The 26613-nt window shown below is 51.0% G+C and overlaps 1 protein-coding gene across 1 annotated transcript in view; it reads left to right on the top strand.

Annotated features, from left to right (window-relative positions):
• STUM (stum, mechanosensory transduction mediator homolog) overlaps window positions 1-15140 on the top strand; it is a 64491-nt gene extending 49351 nt beyond the window's left edge. Inside the window, exons 2-3 of the mRNA XM_069544657.1 lie at window positions 2744-2923; window positions 8042-15140. Of these exons, the coding sequence (XP_069400758.1) occupies window positions 2744-2923; window positions 8042-8076 (215 nt within the window). The 3' untranslated portion in view covers window positions 8077-15140. The remainder of the gene's footprint in view (window positions 1-2743; window positions 2924-8041) is intronic.
• The last annotated feature ends 11473 nt before the right edge of the window (window positions 15141-26613 follow it).

Raw genomic sequence — 26613 nt, forward strand, 5'->3', positions numbered from 1 at the left:
TTTGGGGTATATACCCAGAAGTAGAATTCCTGGGTTATATGGCAAGTCTATTTTTAATTTTATTGAGGAAGGGCCATACTGTTTTCCTTAATTTTTAATGTAAGGCTGGAACACCCTAGACTGAAAAGAGCTCAGGTTTCTGCTCTGGACAAATCTGGGTTTAAATCTGGGCTCTACTCTGTAGACAAGTCATTTAGCCTCTTTGATCTTTGGTCTCCCCATCTGTAACATGGGGATAATAATAACCATCATGAACTGTCATAAGAATTAGAGGCAGTGTGAGTAGGAGAGTGTGGTAGCGTGTTGTAATGCACTATGGGGATGCAGTAAATGGCACCTGTGTTAATGTTACTTAGTATTTCCCCCACGTGCTCCTGTTCACCTTCTACCATCTTTCCGCTTTGGCTGTGTGTTTTAAATGGTGTCATCTAGTGTTTATCTCATGTCTCACAGTATGACACATAAGCAGAGGCAATGGATGGTGACATATACATTCTAATGGTCCCTATGTCCTATTTCCTTCCATGTCCACCACTGAGTCCTGAATTCATGTCCCCATCATTTTTCAGTTCTCCTTTCTCCAAGTTTGTCTTTCTCATCAGACAGTGGTGGGGTCAATGCCTACCCATGCGTGAGACCTTGGACAAGATACTTACTCCTCCTTTTAAAATTAATTAGTGTATTTATTTTTGGCTGTGCTGGGTCTTTGCTGCTGTCCCGGCTCTTTCGCCAGTTATGGTGAGTGGGAGCTGCTCCTGAGTTGCAGTGCTCAGGCTTCTCATTGCGGTGGCTTCCCTTGTTGTGGAGCACTCAGGCTCCGGAGCTCAGTCTCAGTAGAGTGGCACCCAGGCTTTGTTGCTTGGAGGCATGTGGGATCTTCCCACACCAGGAAGCAACCCATGTCTTCTGCATTGGATGGAGGATTCTTAACCACTGGACCACCAGGAAAGTCTGAGATACTTAATTCTTGACTCTGAGTGTACATGCGTGCTTTAAAATGTAGGTTTTGTTAGTATTAATAGTGAGGTGTGGCAAGGCCAACAGATCAGGAAATGGCAGCCATTGAAAAGATAGTTTGTTACTCACAGTTCCTAAGAGGAGAGGGCATGCCACACTTTGGAGGTGCACATGTGGAAGGACCAGGGACTATTAGGAGGCAGAGGAAGTTAGGGGGAGACATGGGCAGGAGACTTTGCTGTGATTTCCATGTGAAGGAATGTCAAGACAGGTCAAGTAGGCTTAGGATGGGCTACTGTTCCCCAGGATGTAGGGACTGCCTGAGCTGTCTGGTGCCTGGCTCTGAGTGATTAGGGCAGAAGAGGGTGAGAGTCTATAAAAGAGCAGTCTGGATGTGCATTCTCGATTGTTTGTCTTGCATAAGAAAGTCATTTGCTATCCCTAGGAATTGGCTAGCCCTGGGAGGGGGATCTCTACAGAGTCAGCAAGTCTCCAGATACCAAAGCATCGGAAACACCAGGTTAATGCAGTATGTAAGATAGTATGATAGACAGAATGATGCCCACCCCCAGAGATGTCCATATCCTGATCCCAGAACCTGCAAAGATGCTACCTTACATAAAAAGGAAGGACCTTTCAGATGTGACTAATTTAAGGATCTTAAAAATATGGGGCTTACCCTGGATTATCCAGTGGGCCCAGGATAATCAGAAGGGCCCCTACAAGAGGGAGACAGGAGGATCATAGTCAGAGGGAGAGGATGTAAGGATGGAAGCTGAGGTCTGAGAGGAGAGAAGATGTATAGCTCCTGGCTTTGATGACAAAGGAAGGGGCCATGAGCCAAGGAATGCAGGCAACTTTGAGAAATTGGAAAAGGCAAGGAAACCATTTACCCCCAGAGCCTCCAGAAACGAGCCAGCCCCGAGGATCCATTTCAGACTTCTAACCTCCAGCATTGTGTTTCTTTAAGTCACTACATTTGCAGTAACTTGTTACAGCAGCCATAGAGAACTTACACAGATAGGAGGCATGCCAGCTAACTTGCAGGGTTGTTACAGGGCTCAGAGCCCGTGTAGAAAAGAGTCTGGCTTGAGAAAAGTGTCAGTAAAAATGTAGTGGTCTTATTAATACCTGCAGGGCTCTGGGAAGTTTGGGATGAAGTAAGGACCACAGACACACTCACCACATTGCTTTGTGCCTGTGGCTGCTCAGAAAATCTCTGGCTCTCTGTCCCTCCTCTTACAGGTCTGGGGTGTCTGGGAGAGCCCCGTGAAGGAAGGGTTCCGGGAGATGCACTCTGGCCTGAGCTTACTCCCCTCTGCAGGCACCGTGGTCAGTGTGTGTGCTGGGGGTCATTTCCTGAATTTACCCTCTGGGTGGCTTCCCTGTCCCCTCAACGACTCCAGCTCCTACCTCTGAACTCTTAGGCCCTAAGGAGCTTTGCCGCATGAGGTTGGTGTCCTTTCTACCTGCTGCCTGTTCTCCTTTCAAGTGGCTGCATTGTGGCTCCTTATCGGCAGGCATGGATTGTTAGGTGACATCTGTGTTCCCCTGAGGCCTCAGGACTGTGCTGGGTCCTTGGCTGCCCAGGGCCATGCCTCCTCCAGGCTGGTACATTGGTGTCTCTAGTGTGGGTGCCAGTGGTCTGAGCAGCAAAGTGCTGGATCTGAGTTGTTTCTCTCAGAGCTCCCAGAGGGCGAGCCGCTGGGCCCCAGCTCATGATGGGCACACGTGCCGCTGCGTCTCCCAGCGCCCTCCAAAGGCTGTCCCCTCTGGCCTCTCACAGGGACGTTCGTCTCGGCCTTCACCGTGCTGTGTGGCGCCCGCACGGACCTCCCGGACAGGCACGTGTGCTGTGTCTTCTGGCTGAACATCGCCGCGGCCCTCATCCAGATCCTCACAGCCATCGTCATGGTGGGCTGGATCATGAGCATCTTCTGGGGCATGGACATGGTCATCCTCGCCAGTGAGTAGCTGTGGGGCTGGGGCTGGGCCGGGACGCGGGGAGCAGGGCTGGAGGTGGGGTGGGGGCCAGGATGGGCTGGACGTTTGTTTGTGATCCTGTTGGGGGTCAGGTGGGGGCTTTGCAGGGAGATCTGCACGGCTGGGCCTGCTCCTCCCGCAAGGGCTCACTGGTGTCCGTGGCCGCCTGGTCTAGAGGACTCTCCCCGCACACCCAGCCCTGGGGCCTGCAGGGTATCACGAGAGCATCAGGCAGAGACCTGAGCCAGAGGGCATGAATAAGCAAGGGAGAGAGCGCCTGTTCAGCTCAGACATACCAGGCATCGCGTTTGTCAAGGAAACAGCCCGGTTGGCAACACTGGGGCAGCAAGGGTGTGGCCCATGTGAGCTCAGCCCCTCGTGCCTCCACCATGCCATTTCCAGGAAGAAGGAAGAGGCCACCGGGCATCCTTGTGCTCAGGAGACCCTGTAACTGCTTTTTATTCAACAGCCAGAGCTGCATAGTTTCAACTTCTTTTAAAGTAAGTTCTTTGTTCCTTGATACTAAAGCCTTCCTCTTCCTGATCTGTATTCAGCGGACCTTCACCAGTCACTTAACACAAACTTGATCCCGACACAAAACTGCCGAAGAAGACTTGATTAACATTTTAAAAATAACCCGGCGAGATCTTCAGACAGACACCTATTTTAAGCAGCCGCGCTCGTCACCCCGTGCCCCCGTGCGGGTCCCTGTATTGTCACATGTTCTGTCTACCTCATTAGGCCGAAGCTCCTCACTCACATGGAGCACGTCCTCACAGGCCCTTTGCCCTTCTCCCCACACCCCACGCTCCTCCTGTGCCCCACACCCGACAAGACCATTTGCAGGTGGAGTGCCTGTGCCAGAGGTGAGCTGTGTCAGGGAAGAACAGTGGGGGCAAGAGGGGAAGCCCAAGGGTCAGGGGGCTCTAGAATGATCTAGAATGATTCCTAGTTGACTCAGTCTGAGTTCATAATCCTGTGAGCCTCCAAGACCCAAGGTTTACTCAGATACTAGGGCCCAGCAAGGTTAGGGTCAGTGACCAATCAAACCACCAGGCCAGAGAAAAGGCAGGTCCCTGAGCCTGAGCGAGCCCAGCAGCGCCAGTGGATTGGTTAGACAGGCTGGTGGAAGCAGCTGCTTTCCCCGCTGGGGTGCTGGACCGCCAGGGCATCTCAGAATTAGAGCTGGGAGACAGGGGTGGCCAGACAACAGGGAGGGGAACACTGGGCAGCAGAAACACCGGGGGAGCTGAGGAACAGTCGGAAGACGCCCAGTCCCTCCTGGGACAGCTGCTCCCTGGGCAGGGGCTGCCCGTCAGCACGGGGGTCGGTGAGCCTGCAGAGCAGGCAGAGGCCGAGGCAGGCGCATCCAGCTCCCTCAGGGGAGCCCTGCCCCGGGAAAGGTCCACGGACCACTTCCATTTGTGGGGAGTGGGGCAGAGCATCGCTGATAAGACAGACGTGCTGCCAGCCATCCTGTGAGTCTGGAGAAGCCAAGTCTGACCATTTCCCAGAGGGAGCTTGGTGCTTCTCTGAGAGGCCTGTTCCCAGCTGGAACCTGGAAGGGGCCCTCTGCTCTCAGAGGCTTCCTCAGTGGCTGATGGAAAGCCTGGGAAGGCTGTCCCGTCTCTGCCCAGTATGAGCCCCAGACTGAGTCATCTCCTCGTCACACAGGTGTTGGGCCAGGCACTGGGGCATGTTAGCGAGGAGACTTTCTGTTACAGCGGCACAAAGCTGTGTCACAATAAATGTGTTGATGCTTAACCTGATGCCTAGAGCTTTCTGGGTCTCTTTTTGGGTCACGCTTGATACCAGACCCCACAGGGTCTGGATCTTAGAGATAGCTTCAAGAACTCCCCTTTATCACCTCCTAGAGGAGGACACAGACACCTGAGAAGGGCAGATGGGAACTTATTGCTTCCTCACCTTCCACCACCCTAGCTGCTGACTCTGCATCAACCCCTCTCTCATGGCTGGTGTGGGGGCCGTAGCTGGGCTACAGGCTACTCAAGTGCTGGAACCCACCGCCCCTCCCTTCCTAACCCCCTTCCTCCCAGCCCATGCCTTCACGGTGGGTCACCCCCTTGGTTTCAGGAGTGCTGTCTTTGTGTCAGACTTTTCAGAACACTGTTTGGGGAATGGACTTGAAGGCTGCCCCAGAAAACCCACCACACCTCACTGCTACCCACCTATGCCACCTAGGCGCCAGACTCGCTCACCCATCTCAGCAACGGGTGCCTTTGCCCCTCTTTCCAGAAAGTAAACCTACCTGCAAAGGATCAATAATTGCCGCTGTTGAGATGGTGCTGTGGGCTGAGATCACCCCAAGCAACAGTGGAGTGTGCATGTCTCAGGAACACTACACTGAAGAGAGTCATCACAATGAACTGTCCTAGCACAGTGTCTGCCCTAGTAGATAGCTGGATAAGGGGCTGTTGTTTCTCATGTCACTCCAGCCTCTTTGAAGGAGACTTTCCAAATGGAACAACACAGGGTAATTTTTTTTACCTAGCATTATGTGAGTGTCACCAAGAAACGTACCATGGGGAAGGATAGATTGGGAGTTTGGAATGGACATGTACATACTACTAGATTTAAAATAGATTACCAACTATACATACTATAAAGAATTTATTAATTAATTAAAACAATAACAACAAAAGAAACATACCATCAAGAAAAACCTCCTAAGGGGGATATCAGAGAACTCTAAATCAAACTAGCAGTTAAAATCAGGAACTTGCAAGGCTGCTGCTCTGTTTATATTAATAAAAATAATCAGTTAGTTAACAATAGCCTGTATTGGTGTGGGTCAGTAAATACTTGGTAATTGTACAGGAGCCTTTTTCAGCTGCCATACCCTTGGCAGACATTGCTAATCTATCTTGACACTTTCTGCTGAATAGTCTTACCCGTTTTCAACACTACTAATGAATCCAAGATGTCTGCAAGATAAAAGTCTGTTTGCCATTCCCTGCCTGAGTCTTTCCCAAAGCATTAGGTTTTATATATGTGACTCCTGTCCACATGAAAGGTGAACCCCATGGGTTAAACAGGGGCCAGGATGGGTCACTTCAACATCTTTAGGTTGTCACAGTCAAACTTGTCCTGTAGCTGTCCGTCCTTGGAGCCATCCAGAATTCATCTTGAGGCAAAGATGGGTTGGGGGCAGAAGGAGAGTAAGGGGCAGAAGGTGAGCAGAAGAGCGACCTTGGCTGAGATTCGGAGGGAAGAGGAGAGAGCTTCTTGGCGGTGTCTCACGGAGAGTGACCCCCCAGGGAGGGGAGGATGCTCTGCACTCCTGAACCGAAGCCCGCACACCCTCTGGGGCTGCCCACTGGCCACAGTGGCTGGTCACTGTGAATGCAAACTGCAGACCTCCTCCATCTCCCAATCCCCACCATGCAGCCTCTCCCATTTTATATTTCAGGCCATCCCTCTGTTACCGACCAGGGTTCTTGGCCTCCTTAATCAGTAGAAACTGATAAGAAGCCAGATTAGAAATCAGGCAAGGTTTTATTGGGGGCCCCTGTTGCAATAGAGGGTAGTGAGAATAACAGGTTCCCTTGGTCGCTCCCGGAGCAGAAAGGTGAACTGATTCCTTATAAAGGATGAAGGTAGGGGCAGGTCCAGGGGTCTGGCTGGAGGGGTGCCTTAGGTGGTGCTGTGTGCAGGGGACTGCTTTTGCTCCAGGCTCTTCAGAAGTGACAGTTGGTTCTTCTGGTCTTTTTGTATCTTCTTGTCCATAATTTGCCCCTACTGCTCATGCACATGCCTGCAGTTATTTTTGGTCCCTCATAGTTTCTTTGTATTTTGTGGCTCAAAGAGAGTGTCCAGGTGCAAGCGCTGCAGCAAAGGGTCCTGGGTGCCAGGCCCCAGCTTGTCTCACGTCTGGCTGCTTTTTTTAGACTGTTTTCTCTTTCTCTTTTTCTCCTCTTCCTCACGCTGCCTCGTATGCCTGTGTTTCTCCGAAGTTTCCCAAGGTGAGTCTGTTGGGAAATGCACAGGTCTCATCCCTGGGCTGCCTGGACCCTCCCCTTCACTGCCCTTCCCCCACCTCACACTGCCACCCTCCCGGTCCCCTGCCTATCCCCCACTTCCTGCACACAAACACCCCCTCTCCCAGTTGGCCAACAAGCTTCTATTTTTAGTTTTTTATTTTGGAAAATGTTCAAACATAGACACAAATAGAAGGCCTAGTATAGCGAGTCTCTAAACACCTATACCAGCTTCAGCCATCATCCACTCACGGCCGCTCTGTTTTCTTCTATTACTGCCTGCGTCTGCCTCCACCCCCAACACCTTAACTTGATAAGTAACCTGGTAAATAAAGGGAAAAAAAAAAACAAACACAAGTGCACTGATGCTCCTCTGCGGGCTGAGTTACCAGCTAATAGGGGTAAATACTCAGCAAACCCAGATGACAATTTCACCCTTAAATATCCTAGTAGATGTCTTAAAAAAACAAAAAAAGGAACCACAGTACCTTTTCATGCTCAAATAAACTAGCATCAGTTCCTTAATATCAACAGTGATCAAGTTTTTCTCATGTCCTCATAGTCACCACCAAGGCTTTAAAGGCTCGAAGCCAGCGGTCACCTGGGCCTGTGTCACTGATGTCCAGCTGATGGAGCACGCCGGCTTGGCTCTCCCTTCTGTATGCTGTCTTCCTTTTCTCTTCCTTCCTCCTCTCCATCCACACGTACCAGATGCCCATCACTTGGGGAAGTCTCCCTGGCACCTTCTCCCAAGGCGCCGCGTTAGGAAATGGCAGCAGGCCAGTCTGCCGGGGCCACGTTTGTGCAGTGGCTTCAGGGGTGTGGATTCAGGAGCACACTGATAACCTTTCAACCCCTAGCAGGTCTGTAACAGAAATCCTCCTCTCATGTCTCCCCGACTAAACCCCGAAATCCACTCTCTCCATTCATCCCCTTGTTCCCTGTTAAGAAGCCAGCGCCCTTGGGAAAAGCTGGACCACTGTAGCAGTCATTCACACGTCTGTGTGAATAAGTTCTAGCATATTCGAGTCTGGGGGCACCGCCTGGAGAAATGGTGAGGGAAGTAGGTGTCTGACCGTCTCTCCTCTGCTTCTCCCTCACAGGCTACAAGGAGCAGGGCATCCCACAGCAGCTGTGAGCCCGGGCGAGCCGCTGAGAAGCCCGGTACCCAGGAGGGCCACGTCAGGCAGCGGCCGGCCCGGGGTCTTCACGTGTTCTCTTCTGCCGCTTCCCGGGTTTGGAGTGGAAAGAAGGGGATTTGAGAATACTATTTATTTTGAAAACGCACCTGCTTTCCTCAGCAGGCTCTGAGAGCTGCCAGCTCCTCCTGCTGCTCCAGAGAGTCCTGTAGCGCAGACGCCCAGAGGGCATCTGGGTTGGGTGGGGAGTGGGGTTGGAGGCGGGGATGCTGATGCAAGAAGCTGGAGCGCCCCAGGCTCAGGCCGCCTCGCCTCGTCCGCTGCCCACCGTGAGGGCGTGCGGGGCGGCCAGGCCAGGCAGCAGTGACCCTGTCCAGGCGAGCAGGGCTCGTCAAGGGGCAGGACTGCGGTGGACACCTCCTCCGGGCCCCTGTGGGAGTGGTCTCCTGGGGGCAATACCCGGGCATGAGTAAGGATAGACAGATTCCTGCCCGGTATGGAAAAGCCTGCTGTGCCCTCCGCTGTCGGCGGGAACGGGTCCCTACAGGTGTCTGCTGGCTCCATGGCCGACCTCATCTCCTTGCCACTGAAGTCTCCAGGTCTGGGCGGATCTGACCTTTGTTTCCCTGGGAAGGAAGGCAGTGGCTCCATTCCTGGGGCAAAACTGCTGGAATTGCCAGATGTTCATGTACAAGTTCACCAACCCAGGTCCACATGGGCAGCCTCCCCCATTACACTCAACACTGGGGCCCGTACTCCTTTCTCTGAAATCCTTAGGGCCGACAGGTCTCTGACTTCACACGTTTTAGATCTGAGGAAGGGAAGAAGAAACGTTTGCCATCCATTTCGTGACGGCCCAGCGGAGTCTGGACGTGCTCACAGCATGAAACACGGGACCATTTCTGCAGAGGAGCATGTGAATAATCAGACTTATTAGGATCAATAAAACTGTAAATAGCTTCACCTCAGTACAGGTCAGATTTTGCCACTAAATATGTAAGGGGAGAAAACTCACCATTTGAGAGCTTTAGGGGTTTTAGAATGGCAAAAATAATAATAATAATTGCAGGTGGTGGTGGACCCCTCTCTCAAAATCCTTCTTCTGCAAAAATCCTGCAAACAGAGGCATTCGGGCAACCTTGCTGGTGTTACATGGGGATTCCTCCTGTCGCAAAGGGACGACCGGGGCCTTTGCGACACCTAAGTGATTGTTACAGAGTCACAACCACCAGAAGATGTCTGATTCAAGATCAATCAGCAATTAAGAGACAGGAGATCTAAATGACAGTGACAAGGTAGACATTCACATGTCTGCTTTCTTTTCATTTTCATTCTAGCGTAGGGGTTGTTAAAATGTGGGACTGGCCCAAAGCCAAGTTTCTGGCCTCCCTGGACTGTGTGCCATTGGGTGTGTTTCTCTCCAAGGGGCTTTTCCGATCTATCAGGGACTCGGTCAGAATTTGGCCAGGGATGGAAGAGCAGCCTGTGGCACTAGTGGTAAAGAATCCACCTGCCAGTGCAGGAGACCGAGATGCAGTTTCGATCCCTGAGTTGGGAGGATCCTGTGGAGGAGGACACAGCAACCTACTCCAGTATTCTTGCCAGGAGAATCCCATGGACAGAGGAGCCTGGGGGCTATGGTCCGTAGGGTCACAGAGATTCGGACATGGCTGAAGCAAAGCAGCACAGAAGAGTGGCCTTTTCTGGTCGTTTTCCCCTTAATGGATGGAAAGGCTTGGGCAACCGGCAGCTGGGTAGGCCCCTCGCTCCACCATGTGCCCCTTTGGGGGCCACTGCGTGCTTAGTCTCTGTTCCTATACTCTCCACCTGGGGCAGTGGCCCACCCACCCCATCCACCGAACTTTCTAGTTACAGTCTGCTGGGAGGTGGGTCTCGGGCTCCCTGTGGCCTGGACAGCAAACTGGCATCCTTGAAGAAATGGAATTCCCTCAGCCACTTGCTGCCCCACACCTCCACCCCAGGCCCTGAATAAGAGGTGGGTTCTCCACTCCTTGGCCTGATCCTACCTGCCTCCCACCACCCTATCCATCCCTTAGTTCTGATGAGCTGCCTGGGGCCAGGTTACGTGTTCTGGACACCTGGCAGTGTCTGTCTCTTACCCCTCCTTTCTTCCTGGCCCCAACCCAAGCCTTTGCAGCTTCTTTCACATTTAGAATCCTCTGTGTTGTCAAGGCGTGGGCTCAGATTTGGCTTTATCCAGAAAGTCAGAACCTTCCGTTATGCGAAGACAGCATCCCCCGGGCCAAGAGGAGAGCAGGCTGGCGGCTGGTTGCTCTCGAGGAAGTGGCGTCGAAGCGCGGAGCCTCCCCTGGAGTTGGATAAAAACAGCTCGAGCAGAGGGAAGGAAGGCCAGCCCACAGCCCAGCAACCCCAGATATCTCCCCCGAGTTCACAGTGACAGGTGTCGGGGAGGGGGCAGCACCCATAGGGAGAGATGGGTCTTATTTTCCTGGCATGGCTGGGGGTGGCTGCTGAGGGGGGTAGAGAAGAGCTAGCAATCTATGTCTCATGTTTAGTGACACAGTTCAGACACGAGGGGAGTTTTCTTGAGTGACAGGTGTCACCACGAGTCCCAGTGTGGGCTGGCTTCATGCAGGGGTGTGTGTGCCTGGAAGGACATCTCCCGTCCTACGCTCCCTTCCCCAGATCCTTCCCTCACCTGTGGCTGCTTCTCCCAACTTGAGAACACACCAGCCTCGGGAGGCAGGTCCTTTCCAGGTAGACCCCTGCCCATCTTCTGAACAATGAGTCTGTGAGGACTGCCCAGCGGGCGGATCAGCTCAAAATAGCTTCCAAGTGAGACCACAGTCTCAGGATAGTCATTGTCATTAGATAAGGAACAGTGGCCAGTGTACTCCAAGTCCTCTGAGCTGGCCACTCAGGTGGTTAGCTTGTCCAGTCGCCAAGTCGTGTTTGACTCTGCAACCTTGTGGACTGCAACACGCCAGGCTTCCCTGTCCTTCACCATCTCCTGGAGTTTGCTCAGAGTCATGTCCACTGACTGTTAGATGGCCGGAGTTAATCTGTGAAGCACCGGCCAGCTGAAAAGCAGGAACCTTGTACGAGCAAGTGCTTGGTTGACACCCAACACTTTGGTTGGGGCTTGTCTCAAGGGTGATAGTCCAAAAACCCCAGGGTGCGTTTCAGGTCCAGCCATCGATCAGTCAGAATTCCATAGGACATGCCGAGGCCATGGGTGCTCGGGACAGGGATCACAGGCACACACACAACCTCACAGTGAATGAGAAACTTGGATCAGAGTGGCAATTCCCTCAGGCTAGAGCAGGATCCTACAGCCAGCATGAGCCACCTGGCGGCCAGGGAGTGTCCTGTGGACAGTGGAGACAGTCCCCCTGGATCTTAAGATCTGAGTCCCAGACAAGAATTCGGGAAGGGCGGGTCCCTGTGGGAGCCACAGGGACAGATGGCTCCTGGCTCCAGTCCAGCACCCCTCCTGCCTTCTGTGGTGCTGGGGCAACGGGCAGGAGCCAGCCCGCTGTGGCCTCAAAGCCAGCCTCTGGCTGCACGTGAGGGGAGGTGAGGAAGGGTCACAGAGCCCTCCCGCTGCTGCCCTGGACCCACGTGTCCACCCGCTTGACAAAGACAGCCTCCAGACGCTGGGCCCTTGCCAGGCACTGTGTGGTACATTTTGATCTCCTGTGACCCTTACCGAGTGGTGGGGGAGGTGGGTTGGCAGGGGGGAGTGAAATATCAGTGTGCTGGGTTTTTAAATGTCTGAACTGAGGCACCAAGAGAGGAGGCCACGAGTCCCCCATCACATGCTCATGGCATGGAGCTGACTTCAGTGGCCAAGAGGGAGTCCTCGGCCAGGGGGTGGGTGGTGCCTGGCCCACCACCCTGCTGTTACCACCCCAGGCGGCCCTCAGACCCACGCTCCTCATTGAAGGCAGTCCCAAAGGGCGCCCCGCATGGCAGTGTAAGAGAACGGTGGACCCGATGGGAGGGGCTGCCTCCTAACATGCAGGAGTTTTTTCCCTATTCAGCTTGCCTGAGTCCCTGGGCCTGAGCTGGGGCGGATCCCCTTATGGGAGGAGAGCAGGCGGTGGTGGGCTGCGGGCCCACCTCGGGATTTAATACACCAGCTGTTTTTATCGCGTTAGTGACATTGGCAAAGAAAGCCTCTTGCGCTGTGTAAAGCGCTTGGGGATGTAGAGTTTAGATGTAAATTCTCCAGTTGGTGTCTGCAGGAGCTGTTCACTGTTGTCATTCCTCCCTGTTGCTGGTTGGTTTAGAGGATTTTCAACAGGCAGGCTGGAGGTGGCTGAGCCCTTTTTTGCTATGTTTTTTAAAATTTATTTATTTTTAATTGAAGGATAATTGCTTTACAATATTGTGTTGGTTTCTGCCAAACATCAACATGAATAATCAGCCATAGGAATACCTATGTCCCCTCCCTCTTGAACCTTCTCCCACCGCCCTCCTCATCCCAAGGTGGCAGAGCGCTTTTAAAGGACCAGTGCCCACTCCCCAGAGACCATGACCTCGTCTCTGGGATGAACACTTTGAAGCAGTTGCTGACCATTTGCTGACACTTGGTCCTCCATGGAACCCAGCCTTTGTCTCCACGGGCTCCCTGTGCCAGCTTCCTGTAGTCCTGTGAGTGGGGGCCCCCGTTTTGCTTTTGTGCATCAGCAAGCCCTCAGTGGGTACCAGATGGGCCAAGTAGGTCCTGAGCGTGGCTTTGGAGAAGCTGATCAAAGGTGCTGTCTTCCTGGCGAGCAGCATCCCAGGTGGGACGGCTAGGTGAGTGGAGGTCGGAGAGGGGAGATGCTCTCCAGGGCCTAGGGCTGAGCCCCCACAGAGCTCGGCATGTGCTAGAGGAGATAGGAAGCCAGGCTGTCAGCAGAAGGGAGGCTGAGGTCAGCCTGAGTAGGTAGTGATGCTTGGGGGCCTGTATTTTTCATCACTTTTGTTCCCTTCAGATTCTTAGAACTTCAGAAAGTTCTTGAACTCAGAGCGTGGAGGATTATGCTCAGATTCTCATAGATCCACCCCAAACCCCATGTGGAGAGAGGATGAGCCCCTCTGGTGATGGGTGGGGAAAACCCCAAACCAAGGTGACCCCAAATGCCCCACAAGCCTGGAGAGGGTGAGTTCCACCCTCAGCACTGTCTCTCCTACTGCCTTGTGCCTCAGTTTAACCATCTGTAGCTTGGGTACAAGAAGGGGCTGGGCAAATGTTGTTCTTCCCATTTCTCTCAGAGCAAAGGGCTTGGAGGCTGAGCCTTGCTAGGTGAGGGACAAGGAGAGGGAGCAGGAGGCCCCATGGACTCTTCCTAGTAAAACCAAAATACTGCCTGCCCTCCCCATCCAATTCCATGCTCCCTTCCCGAGCCTGTCCAGGGCAGGGAAGGGGGAGGTTGATGACAGGGTCCCAGTCTTGTGTCCTGATTTCTGGTATAAGTTGTCTCTTACCTTGGATCTAGCTGTGAAATCTCCATTCCCCACCCCTCTTCATCCCTTCCTGGATTTGTCGAAATGCCAACCACCCAGGCTGGTCCAGACTCCACGGTCTGCCTCCGCACCTGCACTTTCACCCTGGAGTGAGCAGAAGCACAGACACACGCACACCCCCACCTGTGCACACACTCACACCCACACACAGCACACACAGGCACCCACAGCCCCCTTCAGGCTGGGAGGAGGCGGGCCAGGGTCTGTCTGGAGACTCAGGGTTGGGAATTAATGTCTCCAGAGGAGCCCGCTGCCCCATCTGGGAGCTGTCTCCCTCCAGCATGGGCTCTGGCCGATGGCACATTTGTCGTCACCCCCGTCCCATGCCCAGATACCCACGCTATTTCTTTTCTCTCCAGGACCCCTGGTCTTGGATCTCTTCCTCCCAGGGTCCACGGGCTCAGTATCCCCACCCTACCAAACCCAGCTGTGCCCATCCCCCCACTCAGTTTGGCCTCCTGTGGGAGGGGTAGGGGGCTCTGCTCAGAGAGGAGACAATGGTCTCTTTCCCAGCTCTTGTACAACCCTCTCTTTAAGGTCCTTTTCTGTTCCCACCTCCCCCTCTGCCATCAGCCCAGGTACAGGAACCAGTAAGAAGAGAAGGGGGACAGAGGTCACATCTGCCTCCACTTTCTGGGTTAGCACTTGACCCCTGTTCCAAGCAGGGAGAGGGTGTTGGTGGTTGTAAGTGGCCTGGACACCCTGTGGGAGCATGTGGCCGCCCCCCTACACAGGCTAAACCTCATATTGCTGTACATGGTACCATTTAAAAAAAAAAAACATACACAGAAAAAAGACTGGTTCTGTGTGTCTCAGCAGAATTCATGTATGAATAAGTGTTGTATTTGATTTATAATTTCTGACACCATGACTGGCTTTGTTTGGGTTTCTCTTCTTTATGTTAGATGAATCACCGTACGTTTCTATTGTTCTCCAGCAAGACCCACTCTCTGATCTCCCAGGGCTTTCTTGTCTCACTTCTGCCCAAACCACTGGGAGCCCACCCCGCCACCACAGACTTCCCCTGGGATCCAGTGCTCCTATATTTTTCAGCCCACTGCAACGACTGCAGCCTTCCTCCCTTCTGAGAGGAAGAAAGCTTTAATGTCACAGACCTAGGGAAGTTTCCAGACTTACCTTGGCCCAAACCTTGCAGCCTGGGGCCCAGCCTTGCCTGCAACTTAGCTCCCCCATATCCTCATAACCCAGCCCACCTCCCCAACGCCCACCTTGGCAGACCTGCCTGACCTGGCTGAGTCTCCACAGCGCCCTCTAGGCACTCACTGAGGAAGGTTCCAATTTCTCCAGCCTTCTCCCGGCTTTAAATGCGTCCTTCAAGCACCATTACTGTACATGTATTGAAAAATACCACGTATGAGAATAAAAACTTGTGTACATATCTCCATGTACATATTTATATATTCCTATTATAAATATAGAAAGCATGGCATCTCTTTGACATTCCAAGTTTGTGGCTTTTTTTTTTTTTTAATCCCAAAACTATGGCTTTGGAAACCTTTTCTTCCTTTCCTTCTTTTCTATGTAATAAACATTCATGTGACCTTTCTGATGGCTCCTCACCTGCCTGTGTCCTCTCGACTCATAACTGGACAGATCTCCGGCCCTTGAGCGCCTCCCTCCCATTCCCTCGGCACTGTTTGCAGCTGGCGTCCTTCCTGCTGTGAAGGTTGCCCTCCTCCAAGATGGGTCTTGTGTTCCTTCAGACTTCTTCCTCAACCCCTTCCCCTGGGAGGCTTGGGCAAGTTAGTTCTCAAAGGCCCACATGTTTGGTAATCTGATCCCTTTGAACCGCAAGTTGGTGAGTTAAATTGAGCGTGGTCCCAGACAGGGCTCAGCAAGAATAGGGGCACAGATGAAACTCATTTCCTTCTCTTGATTGGAGACCAGTTGATGAGGGACATGTGTGGCATACTCATTTGTCCCAGTCTCCTGTGTAAATAAGAAGCAGAGTAGGGGTGGTTAGGAGAACTTAAAACTCGCTGTTGAGCTGCAGCAAGGGACTGGTTGAACTGATGTTACTTACCTTGGAGGGAATTTCAGGGCATGGTTGTTGGCCCTGCCTATGTTCTCTGTAATAATTGGATGAAGACCTGCAGAGCTTATCAAATTTGTGGATGAAGGGAACTAAATCTATTAGACAAATCAGAATTCAAAAAGCTCTTGGCAGGCAGAGGCCATATAACAAGATGAAATCTAATAATGTTAAATGAGGAAGTCGTGCTTGGAATTAAGAAGGCTCCAGACTCTCCCTGGTGCCCAGGGAGGCATACGACAGGAGGCTCGACATTCAGGAGCACTGAGTGTGGATGATGGAACAGACCGTCTGATTTCACATGCCTTAGGAGCAGCAGGCGGGGGTCCAGAGGCAGCCTGCGTCTGTAGCACTGCATTCAGCCCCGGGGGCACAGGAGGTGGGTCCCCAGGTCTCACCCCAGTACTCACACCCAAGGGCAAGGCCTTGCTTCTCACTGTTTCCTCACATCACTCCAGGACCCCACGGGTTGCCAATCTGGTCCCGGTCCTCCGGCTGGGCTATTCTTGTGTGTCTACTGAGAGATGCTGCCATCTCAGGGCCTTGGTGATGCTGTTGCCCCAAAGAGTGAATCTGCCACAAAGTACAACCTTGCAGGGAGACATCAGGCTCAACCTCAGGGCCCCTTCAAGGCCCCAGAAATAGCATCTGAGTCTGAGGGTTGACTTTTGTTTGTTGTTGTTTAGTTGCTAAGTCATGTCCTTGCAACCCCTTGGACGGTAGCCCACCAGGCTCCTCTGTCCATGGGATTTCTCAGGCAAGAATACAGGAGCAGGTTATTATTTCCTTCTCCAGGGGAATCTTCTTGACCCAAGGATCAAAACCATATTTTCTGCATTGGCAGGCAGATTCTTTACCACTGAGCCACCTGGAAAGTCCAAGGGTTGACTTTGCTGCTGCTGCTGCTGCTGCTAAGTTGCTTCAGTCATGTCCGACTGACTCTGTGCAACCCCATAGATGGGGGCCCACCAGGCTCCCCCGTCCCTGGGATTCTCCAGGCAAGAGCACTGGAGTGGGTTGCCATTTCCTTCTCCAGTGCATGCTTTCATTTTGAAAAGTGAAAGTGAAGTCGCTCAGTCATGTCTGACTCTTCGCGACCCCATGGACTGCAGCCTACCAGGCTCCTCTGTCCATGGGATTTTCCAGGCAACAGTACTGGAGTGGGATGCCATTGCTTTCTCCAAGGGTTGACTTTAGTCACTGCTAAAACCAGGATGCAAAGCCTGAGGCAACATAATGACCCGAGATACATCACGGTCACCCAGACCCTGCCCAGGGAGCATTTCTTGACCATGTGCATCTTCCAGTACATGCTGTGCTCAACTTATGCCAGGAATGCTCTTGGCCAGAGACTTCTTCCTGCAGAGGGTTCCGGCTTCAGACGGGCTGACGGGAGGGTGCAGTGGAGATGAAGCTAGCAGTACCCTCCAGCCCTGCTGCATCACAGGAAAGAACCCTCAGGGGCACGGAGATCTCCTCTCCCCTCCCTGCCCCCATCTGCTCATGTTCAGGAGGGGTGACCTGGTAGAAGCCTCCAGCGCTTCTCCTGGAGGGTGAGGAAAGGGGTCCCTACAGAGATAGTCCTCCTCAGACCCAGAAGGAAGGGGCTGTGACAAACACGAAGGCAACCGCTCCCCAGAAATCTCCGCATTCCCAGACCACAGGCTCTGAGACAGGTTTGTGGTTGCTGTGGTCAGTCCCAGCAGGGGATGTGGAAAGATGCTCTGGGGATGGGAGGTAGGGTGGGGTGGGAGGGCCGTGGCTGGGTTTGTAGACTGGGTTTCAGATCTATTCTGAAGATGCATGGCCTACGGAGCTGGAAGGGAGCAGAAACCTAGGGCAGAGTGTCCTGGGAGCAAGGACTTGGCTAAGATTTATTATTACCAGTAAGAGGGACTCCACTTATATCAATTTATGGGAAAGAAGAGTGGAGTGGAGGGAGGGAGGGTAGAGAGCAGCAGGCCTGGGCAGCTCCTTGAGCAGGAAGGTGTGTCCTAAATACATGGCTCCTCTTTCAGTCCCCAGCTGGCCAGTGGCCTGGGGTGCTGGAGGATGGCTGCCAGCTGGGTCACTGAGACCTTCTCACACAGCAGCATAAACTGGGAATTACTGAAATGGTCACTTGGCTGGTAGGAAGAGGAGAAGTGGGACCTTCCCTCCAAAAAAGGAGACAGAGCAATGTCTGGCCATGTGAGTGTGGTACTCTTTCAAAGTAGCCCCTTGTCCTGGGCTCAGGACACCTTGGGCACTTCTGGTGTCCACCCACTTCCTGGCTCCTCCAGGGCACAGCTGTGCAGCCGCTCCTGTGGCCCTGCGGCCCTGAGTGTCCTTGTGGAAAGCCTGGAAACCTGAATGGGCCCTGGAGTAGTGCCCCCTCCAGCCACAAGTGTGAGTCCAGGCCCCCTGATGGGTTCTGGCTGGCTCTGTGGAGGGTAATGGGGGTGGAGGCTGTGCTCAGAGCAGGAGCCGGCAGCTGTCTCTCCAGTCAGCCTGGTGGATATTTATACTTTCATCAAAAATAGCTACATTAAAAAAAAAAAAAAAGACTCTAGAAAGCAAAGAAACTTTTAAAACTGGGAATGTTGTCAGTGGTGGAAATAAGCACTTTCCAAACACTTAGAAGCTGTCCATCTCCTGAGGTTCCAGGCCAGGAGGGGAACCCAGCAGTCAGGGGAAAGAGCATTCACCTCTGCCGTTGGTTTCAAGTTTCTGGGGAAACGACACACGTCCAGAATCTTTTTGAAGGAGCTGAGGTGGTGACATATAGATTTTATTGCGAAGAGATCAGTGCTGTGGCTTTAGGCATGTCGGTGCCCCTAGAGTCTGCAGCCTGCTCCCTCTCCCTGAGCGGAGGGCAGCCCTCCTCCCCTCTGCGTTCAAGTCCTCCCTGGCTCTCAGGGTCCAGCTCAGGAACCACATCCATCGTGGTGAGGATGCAAGACTGGGATCTTGTTTGCTCTACTGTCTAGCCGCCCTTCCCAGGGGTCAGCTCCTCCCCCGCTTGGCCCATGGGATTCTCGGAAAGACGTTCACTCACAAAATCCACCCCACCCCAGACAGGCCTGTCCTGCGGGTTAGGGACAGGCTATGGTGGACTAATCCACAGAGATCCGGGTCCTTCTTGCCCGGGGCCCTCGGCAGTGAAAGTGCGGAGTTCTAACCACTGGACCGCCGGGGAATCCCCCTGAGATCTTCCTAACTAGGGTACAGGAAAGCTTTTTGCCCTCTTTGGTCTTGAGGCAGTGGTTTGTCAACATGGAGTCAGGAGGGATGAAGCAAGATGTCAGCAACAAGGGGAATAGCAGAGATGAGAGAGGGAGGGAGGGTGTCACCTCCATCACCCCCAGGCAGCAGCAGCCCTGCCCACAAGACAGCTTAAGTGTGTGAGCCATCTGTGAGGTTATCACAGATGAGAAGGAGCGTGAGCTCCTCCTCCTTTCCCTCCCCAACTCCTCGCATTTTTTCCCTTTCTTCCTTTCCATAAACTGGTTCAAGTTGAGGTTCTCTAACAAGAAAAAAAACCCTAAGTAAATATTTGTTCCCAAAGCCTGGTGTGACTCATCCTGTCCTCAATGATCTTCCCACCCAGGAAGAGCCACCATCTACTGAGCTTCTATAGCGTGTCACACACAGACAAAATCCTTACGTACGTCACACGTTCACACACACACACGTGAGCCCACACCAGGCCTGAGCACACGTCTGGTTGCTTCCTACTTGTGACAAGTGATGCGTCTAGCTCTTACCTGTTTCAGGTTTTCATCTCTTCCAGCCCTGTCCTCCCAGATTCCCACTCCCTCCGCCCCTGCCTGTCTCAACAGTGATGGAGAACAGTCTTTATATGAAAAAAATGTAGGTGTAAATATGCACATGATTTTAATGAAAACTTTCACTTCAATGAAAAGTTCCAGGGAATTCCCTGGTGTTCCAATGGTTAGGGCTTGGTGCTTTTACTACCAGGATTCAGGTTCAAGCCCTGGTCAGGGAACTAAGATCCTGCAAAAATCGAGGTGCTGCCAAATCAATCAACCAATCAATAAACAAATAAAAATGAAAAGTTCCAGAAAAGGTGAACATATGTGCAAAAAAAACCTTTTCTCTTCCCACCTAGGAAAGATTGTAAGTGTGGACCCTCCAGGTGGGTGCAGGGCCTCTGAGCATGTGACGAGGCACCAAAAGCATGCTGGGAGTTGCTATCTGGTTAGCAAGAGGCCAGTTAAGGAATAAGAAACTAAGGCTGAAGGCTCAGGGCTTAGGTCTAAGTTCCTCCTTGTTAGCCCTTGTGAAACCGGAACACGGAGGTTAGTTTTCCAAAGTCCCTGGGAATTCTCTGCAGTTGTAGAACCTCAGCCTATGTCCTGCCATCCAGCCCCACGAAATTCTCCCCAAAGCAAAGTCAGTGGCCCAGGTCACTTCACAGAGTGAGCTAGGCTTCTCAGACATGCCACTTTCCCCCAGATAGCACCAGCTCCAATAATATTTTTATTTCTCGCATGCCATCTCTGGCCCTGTTCCAGGGAAATTTCATTGCATGGGGAAGGTGGAATAGAAGCAGCAAGCTGCTAACTGGCATGAAGCACACCTGCATATTGGCCCCCTCTTCCCACCTCCTACCTTCTACCTAAAAGGGAAATACTCGGTGCCAAAGATCCTTTCAGAACCCAGTACAGAAGCAAAGTTTGTGTCCATTGGCTTCCTGCCCATCTGAAGTGCTGGACACTAGCCATGAAAATAAGAACAAACCAACAGGCCTAGGGGCTCAAAGAATGTCATTTGGACGGGAAAGAATCGAGACAGAAAGACAGTGACCATATAAAAGAAGGTCAACAGCCAAGCATCAGGAAGCGGTGGTGGCCTGACAAGGATTTCCAAAATGGCTCTCAACTTCAGAGAAAGCGTTACCTACAGGCTCTGTTCTCTCTTTGTCGTGAGACCCAAGAGGCCTTGTTTGCTGTGGCCATACGGCAGCCCTGAGTCGTGAGGCCCCAGGTCACTTGGAGGCGAATCTGGGAACTTCTAAGGGAGTCACACTTTGCACAGGTGGGGAGCGCTGCGTGTGCCAAGGACCACAAAAGACTCTCATTGGCCTCGCCTGCTGCCGTGCCGTGCGGTCTCAGCCTGGGAATTGGTCTGGCCTGCCCCGAGGAGGAAGCCTGCCCTGAGCACCCAGTTGGAATGATCTAATTCTCTACTGACAGTAGTGTGGTTTGAGTGGTGAAAGTCAAGACCATCCCATTCAGTCTTCCCTGGTGGCACAGTGGATAAGAACCTACCTGCCAATGCAAGGGACACGGGTTCAATCCCTGGTCTGGTAAGATTCCACATGCCTCAGAGCAGCTAAGCCCATGAGCCACAACTACTTAGCCTGAGTTCTGCAGTTACTGAAGCTCACTCACCTAGAGCCTGTGCTCCACAACAAGAGAAGACAACCCAGTGAAAAGCCTGCACACTGCAACGAAGAATATCCCCTGCTCACTACAGCTAGAGAGAGCCTGAGCAAAGTAATGAAGGACAAGCACAACCAAAAAAATCAAATGAATAAAAAATTTTTAAAAAGACCATCCTATTTAAAATTCACCTCCCCAGATTGCTTTCCAGATTCGCTTCCTGTCAGTCACTCTATCATCTCATCCTCCCCTGGATCCAGGCAGCCCTATTGGTTTTGCAGGATTTGATGCAGAAAATTTGAGCCTTTAAATGTATCTTTTTCAGTATAAGGCAGGTAACATAAAAGCATATTTGTTAGTTGAAAACTATGAATGTCAAGTGGCTCTTCATAAAATCTTAGAGTTGGGAGGGACCTTGGAGGTCATGGTGCCCAATCCCCTACATTTTCTAAGAATTCCCACCTCCCATCTGCCAGATGATTGGTCAAGGGACTTTTGTGTAAATTCCTCTAATGACAAGGGACTCACTAGCTTGTCCCTCTGTGGGATGGACAGAGTTGGTTGAGTCATAACCTGCTTCCCTGTAACTTCTCCCCATCAGTCCCAGTGGTCCCTCCAGAACTACAGAATGGGGGTGAGATGGGATGCAGGAGGTCCTCTCCCTCTTCAACGAGACAGGTAGCCCCTCGGTCATCTGAGGGTGTCTCTCTTGTGCTATCTCCCCTTCTCTTCTCTTCTGCAGAGTATATGCCTTTGGTCCTTTCAACCATCACCCACATGACCTGGATATCTGGACATGCCCATGTTTTGAACAACAAATCCTAGTTCCTCAAAAAATGTGTTTGGGGCTTCCCTGGTAGCTCAGTGGTAAAGAATTTGTCCGCCAATGCAGGAGACGGGAGTTTGAATCCTGACCCAAGAAGATCCCACATGCCTTGGAGCAACTAAGCCCGTGGGCCACAACTTCCGAGCCTGTGCTCTAGAGCCCACGTGCTGTAACTACTGAAGCTTGCGTGTCCTGGAAACGGGGCTCCGCAACAAGAGAAGTCACTGCAGTGAGAAATCTCCACACTGAATCTAGAGAGCAGCTCCCGCTCGCCACAACTAGAGAAAAGCGCAAGCAGCAACGAAGACCCCGCACAGCTCCCCCCAAAACAAACAAATAAAATTATTTTTTAATGTGTTTTGATTGCTGTGGAGCGTGTGTGTGTGTGTGTGTGTGTCGGTGTCTCACCAACGCGGTTGCAAGTCCCAGTGCCCCACCACCCAGTGCCTGGGGATTAGAAAAGAGCCGGGGAACCCACAGCTCTGTCCTTACAGCTCACTGCCCAACACAGATTTAGCTACACCCACGAAATAAGGAGTTCCTAGCACCCACCTTGGCCTCCCTTCCTGAGTGATCGCAACCCCAGTTCAAAGTAGGTACAGGTCTAAGACCCCACACACCTCCCCCAACACCAGCAGCTCAGAGGGGCCTGAGCCTGCAGATGCTAGAACTTTCAGACCTGCCACTCCGGGACCTTCACTTTCTTCTCTCCTGAGTGAACTGGTCAAGAGAAGGAGCCTCTTCCACAGCCACCGTGGCCGGCCAGGGGCAGGTGAGAAAAGAGCGACCTTGGAGGAGGGGGATGATGATCGGGAGGCCCTCAGCTGTTTCACCAGAGAAGGGGCTCTAGTCAATCTAGTGCAGGGGCAGCCAGACACTGGGTGGGGGAAGAGAGGAAGAAGCTTAAAACAAAGAAGGAGTCCCAGAGAGAGAATTCATGGCCAGGGATTTTGCGGAGGAAATAGGGTAGGAGGGAGGGAGGGAATGTCCAGGATCCCATTCCTTTCTTTTTTAAACTGAGAAGCAAGTCAAAATGTTCCTTTGTAATAATCTGAAAGAGAAGACAGGTTGAAGTGTGAATGAGGTGACAAGCCTGGGACTGAACTCCCTGAAATCAGATTGTTTCAACTCCATAGCAGAGAAATGTCAGTGCCTCCTTACCGGCTCCAAGATAGTTCTGATGTTGAGGGGGGAAATTGATGTATTCAGGCATTCATCACAGACAAATATGCCCAATTCTCAACCACAGAATTGTGTAGTATTTTAACAATTTAAATGCAATTCATTTAAATAAATAAAAGAAGAAGCCATATACAAAACAAACAAAACCCCCCAATGTTCTTCTCTCCTGTCTCTGATTCGGGTAACGCAGTGGGAAAGAGCAGGACCCCTGAGCTACTAACTCGCTGGGTAAGCCGATGCCTGTCTGTGATGTCTCTGAGTATTGGTGTATCTTTCAGGCGTACCAACCAGAGAAGCAGAACCAGTGGGACACACAGGTAGCAAGGAATTGGTTCAGGCAATTGTGGCAAATCCTATCAATTCGGGGCAGGCCACCCGGAAGGGCAGGCTGGAACTCTTGGGCATGAGCGGAAGTTGCCACAGGTGACGTTTCTTTTCCTGAAAGTCTCAGCTCTGCTCCTCTGGCCTGTCAACTGATTGAAACTGGCCCTCCCAGGTTATCCCTGGGGGAGCACATGGCAACCCATTCCAGTATTCTTGCCTGGAGAATCCCCGGGGACAGAGGAGACTGGTGGGCCACAGTCCGTGGGGTGACAGAATCAAATACGACTGAGGCAGCTTAGCACACACCCAGGTCATCGAGGATAGTCTTCCCTTACTTTAAAGTTCACTGATGATGGACTTTAAACACAGATATAAAATACCTTCACAGAAACATGAGGTAGCCTCACAGAATTTGGTTTCTGTAATTAATAACTGTGTTTAAGGATAAATGAAATAACATGTGCACGATGCCTAGAGCAGAGCTGATATAGAGCAGGCGCAAAAAAGAGACGTGGAAGGAGATAGTCCAAGACACTAACAGTGACACGGGGTCACGCGGGGTGATTTGTTTCAGGTGTGTTTTATTCATCAGTTCAGTTCAGTTCAGTTCAGTCGCTCAGCCGTGTCCGACTCTTTGCGACCCCATGAACCGCAGCACGCCAGGCCTCCCTGTCCATCACCAACTTCCGGAGTCCACCCAACCCATGTCCATTGAGTCGGTGATGCCATCCAGCCATCTCATCCTCTGTCGTCCCCTTCTCCTCCCGCCCTCAATCTTTCCCAGCATCAGGATCTTTTCAAATGAGTCAATAAGGGACATCAATTAATTTTTCATTCAGTTTTTTTGAGAACTAATTTCCATAATTCACCCTTTATAGCAAATAATTCTATATACAAGCCTATGTACAGTTTGTCAAACGCATACAGCTGAACAGTTTTTACATTTCCAGGAAGTCATATCATCAGAGTCATGGGAGCCTGCTAAGTCACTTGTCATGTCCGACTCTTTGTGACCCCAAGGGCTGAGGTCGCCAGGCTCCTCTATCCATGGGGATTCTCCAGGCAAGAACACTGGAGTGGGTTGCCATGCCCTCTTTCAGGGGGTCTTCCCAAACCAGGGATTGAACCCACATCTTTTATGTCTCCTGCATTGGCAGATGCGTTCTTTACCACTAGGGCCACCTGGAAAGTTCATATATAATTACAACTAGAATCATGGTTGCTTTCACGTAGCATAATGCATTTCTTTTTAAGTATTGAATCTGTTACAATATTGCTTCTTTTTTTTTTTTTAATATTTTGGCTTTCTCATCCTGAGGCATGTAGGATCGTAGCTCCCCAACCAGAGATCAAATCCACACCCCCTGCTGCTACTGCTGCTGCTAAGTCGCTTCAGTCGTGTCCGACTCTGTGTGACCCCATAGACGGCAGCCCACCAGGATCCCCCGTCCCTGGGATTCTCCAGGCAAGAATACTGGAGTGGGTTGCCATTGCCTTCTCCAGTGCATGAAAGTGAACAGTCAAAGTGAAGTCGCTCAGTCATCACACCCCCTGCACTGGAGAGCAAAGCCTTAGCCACTAGACCGCCAGGGAAGTCCCAGCATAATGCATTTGCACTTTATCCATGTCATTGCCTTCACCAGTACTCTGCTCCTGGTCACTGCTGAGTAGTATACCACTGTAAGGATAACCACATTTTTCACGTATTCACAGATTGAAGGAGATCCGCAGAGTTTCCAGGATAAGGAATAAAGCTGTTATACACATTTGAGAATGTTTTTATGTGGGCATAAAATATTCGTTCCTTGTGGGTAAATACCCAGGATTGTGGAATAGTTGGGCTTCGCAATAAGCATATGCTTCATTCATATGAAATTGTCACACTGTTTTCTAGAGTTACCATGTTATTCTCTTCAGCATTGAGTCAGAGTCCCCCTTGCTCTGTATCCTCACCAGTACTTGCTATCAGAGGTGTTTTTTTTTTTTTTAAGCCTATCATTCTAATAGGTGAGTAGTAGCAGCTCCCTGTAGTTTTAATTTGCATTTTCCTTACGACTAATGATGTTGAGTATCTTTTCTGTGCTTATTCCCTGTCTTATTTTGTGAGATATCTGTTCAGAGGTTTTGCCCATTTGGTGGAAGGTTGTTTTCTTCCTGGTGAGTTTCAAGAGTTTCTGACATCTATCAGTGGATGAATGGACAAAGAAAACATGGAATATACATGCAATGGAATAGTATTCAGTCTGTAAAAGTAGGAAATCCTGTCATGTGCTATAACTTGAGTACATTTCGCTAAGTAAAATAAGCCAGCCACAGACTGACAAATATTGCGTGATTCCACTTACTCTTGGTATCTAAAGTAGTCGGACTCACAGAAGCAGAGCATAGAACGGTAGCTACAAAGGGCTGCGTGGAGAAGGACCTGGGGAATTGTTTAATGAATATAGAGGTTCAGTCATACCAGATGAAAAAATTCCAGAGTTTGTTGTATAACAATGTGCATAGAGTTAACGACAGTATAATGTAACATTTAAAAATTTGTTAAGAGGGTAGATTTCATGTTATGTGGCTTTTTTACCCCAATTAAAAAAATACATTTGGATATAGCGGTTGCATCCTTTGTCAGATATGTGTTTTGCAAATATTTTTTCTCAATTTGTGGCTTGTTTTTTCATTTTCTTAACAAAGTTTTTAAAAGAGCAGAAGCTTTAAATTTTAATGAAGTCCAATTTATCGTATTTTTCTTTTATGGTGACATATCCAAGAAAATCTCTGCCTAACCTTAAATCACCAAGATGTTATCCCATATTTTCTTCTGGAAGTTTTATAATTTTAGGTTTTACTTGAGTTCAGTTTACATGAATTAATTTTTGTATGTGATGCAAAATTTAAGTCAAAGTTCAGTTTATTTTGTATATGGATGTCCAGTTGTTCCAGCACCTTTTGTTGAAAACACTGTCCCTTCTTCATGGAGTTACTTCTGCATTTTTTGTTGAAAAATAATTCATAACACATGTATGATCTCTTTCTGAACTCTCTCGTGTCCTATTACTTTGCGTCTATTCCTTTTGGTCAATTTTTAATTGAAGTATAGTTGATTTACAATGTTGTGTTTCTGCTGTACAGCAAAATGATTCAGATATATATATCTGCAGGAGACATCAGAGGTGCAGGAGACATCAATGCAGGAGACATCAGAGCTGCAGGTTCTATCCCTAAGTCGGAAAGATCCCCTGGAGGAGGGCCTGGCAATCCACTCCAGTATTCT

The sequence above is a fragment of the Ovis canadensis genome, chromosome 12 (assembly GCF_042477335.2).
Source record: "Ovis canadensis isolate MfBH-ARS-UI-01 breed Bighorn chromosome 12, ARS-UI_OviCan_v2, whole genome shotgun sequence".
Classification (NCBI taxonomy): domain Eukaryota; kingdom Metazoa; phylum Chordata; class Mammalia; order Artiodactyla; family Bovidae; genus Ovis; species Ovis canadensis.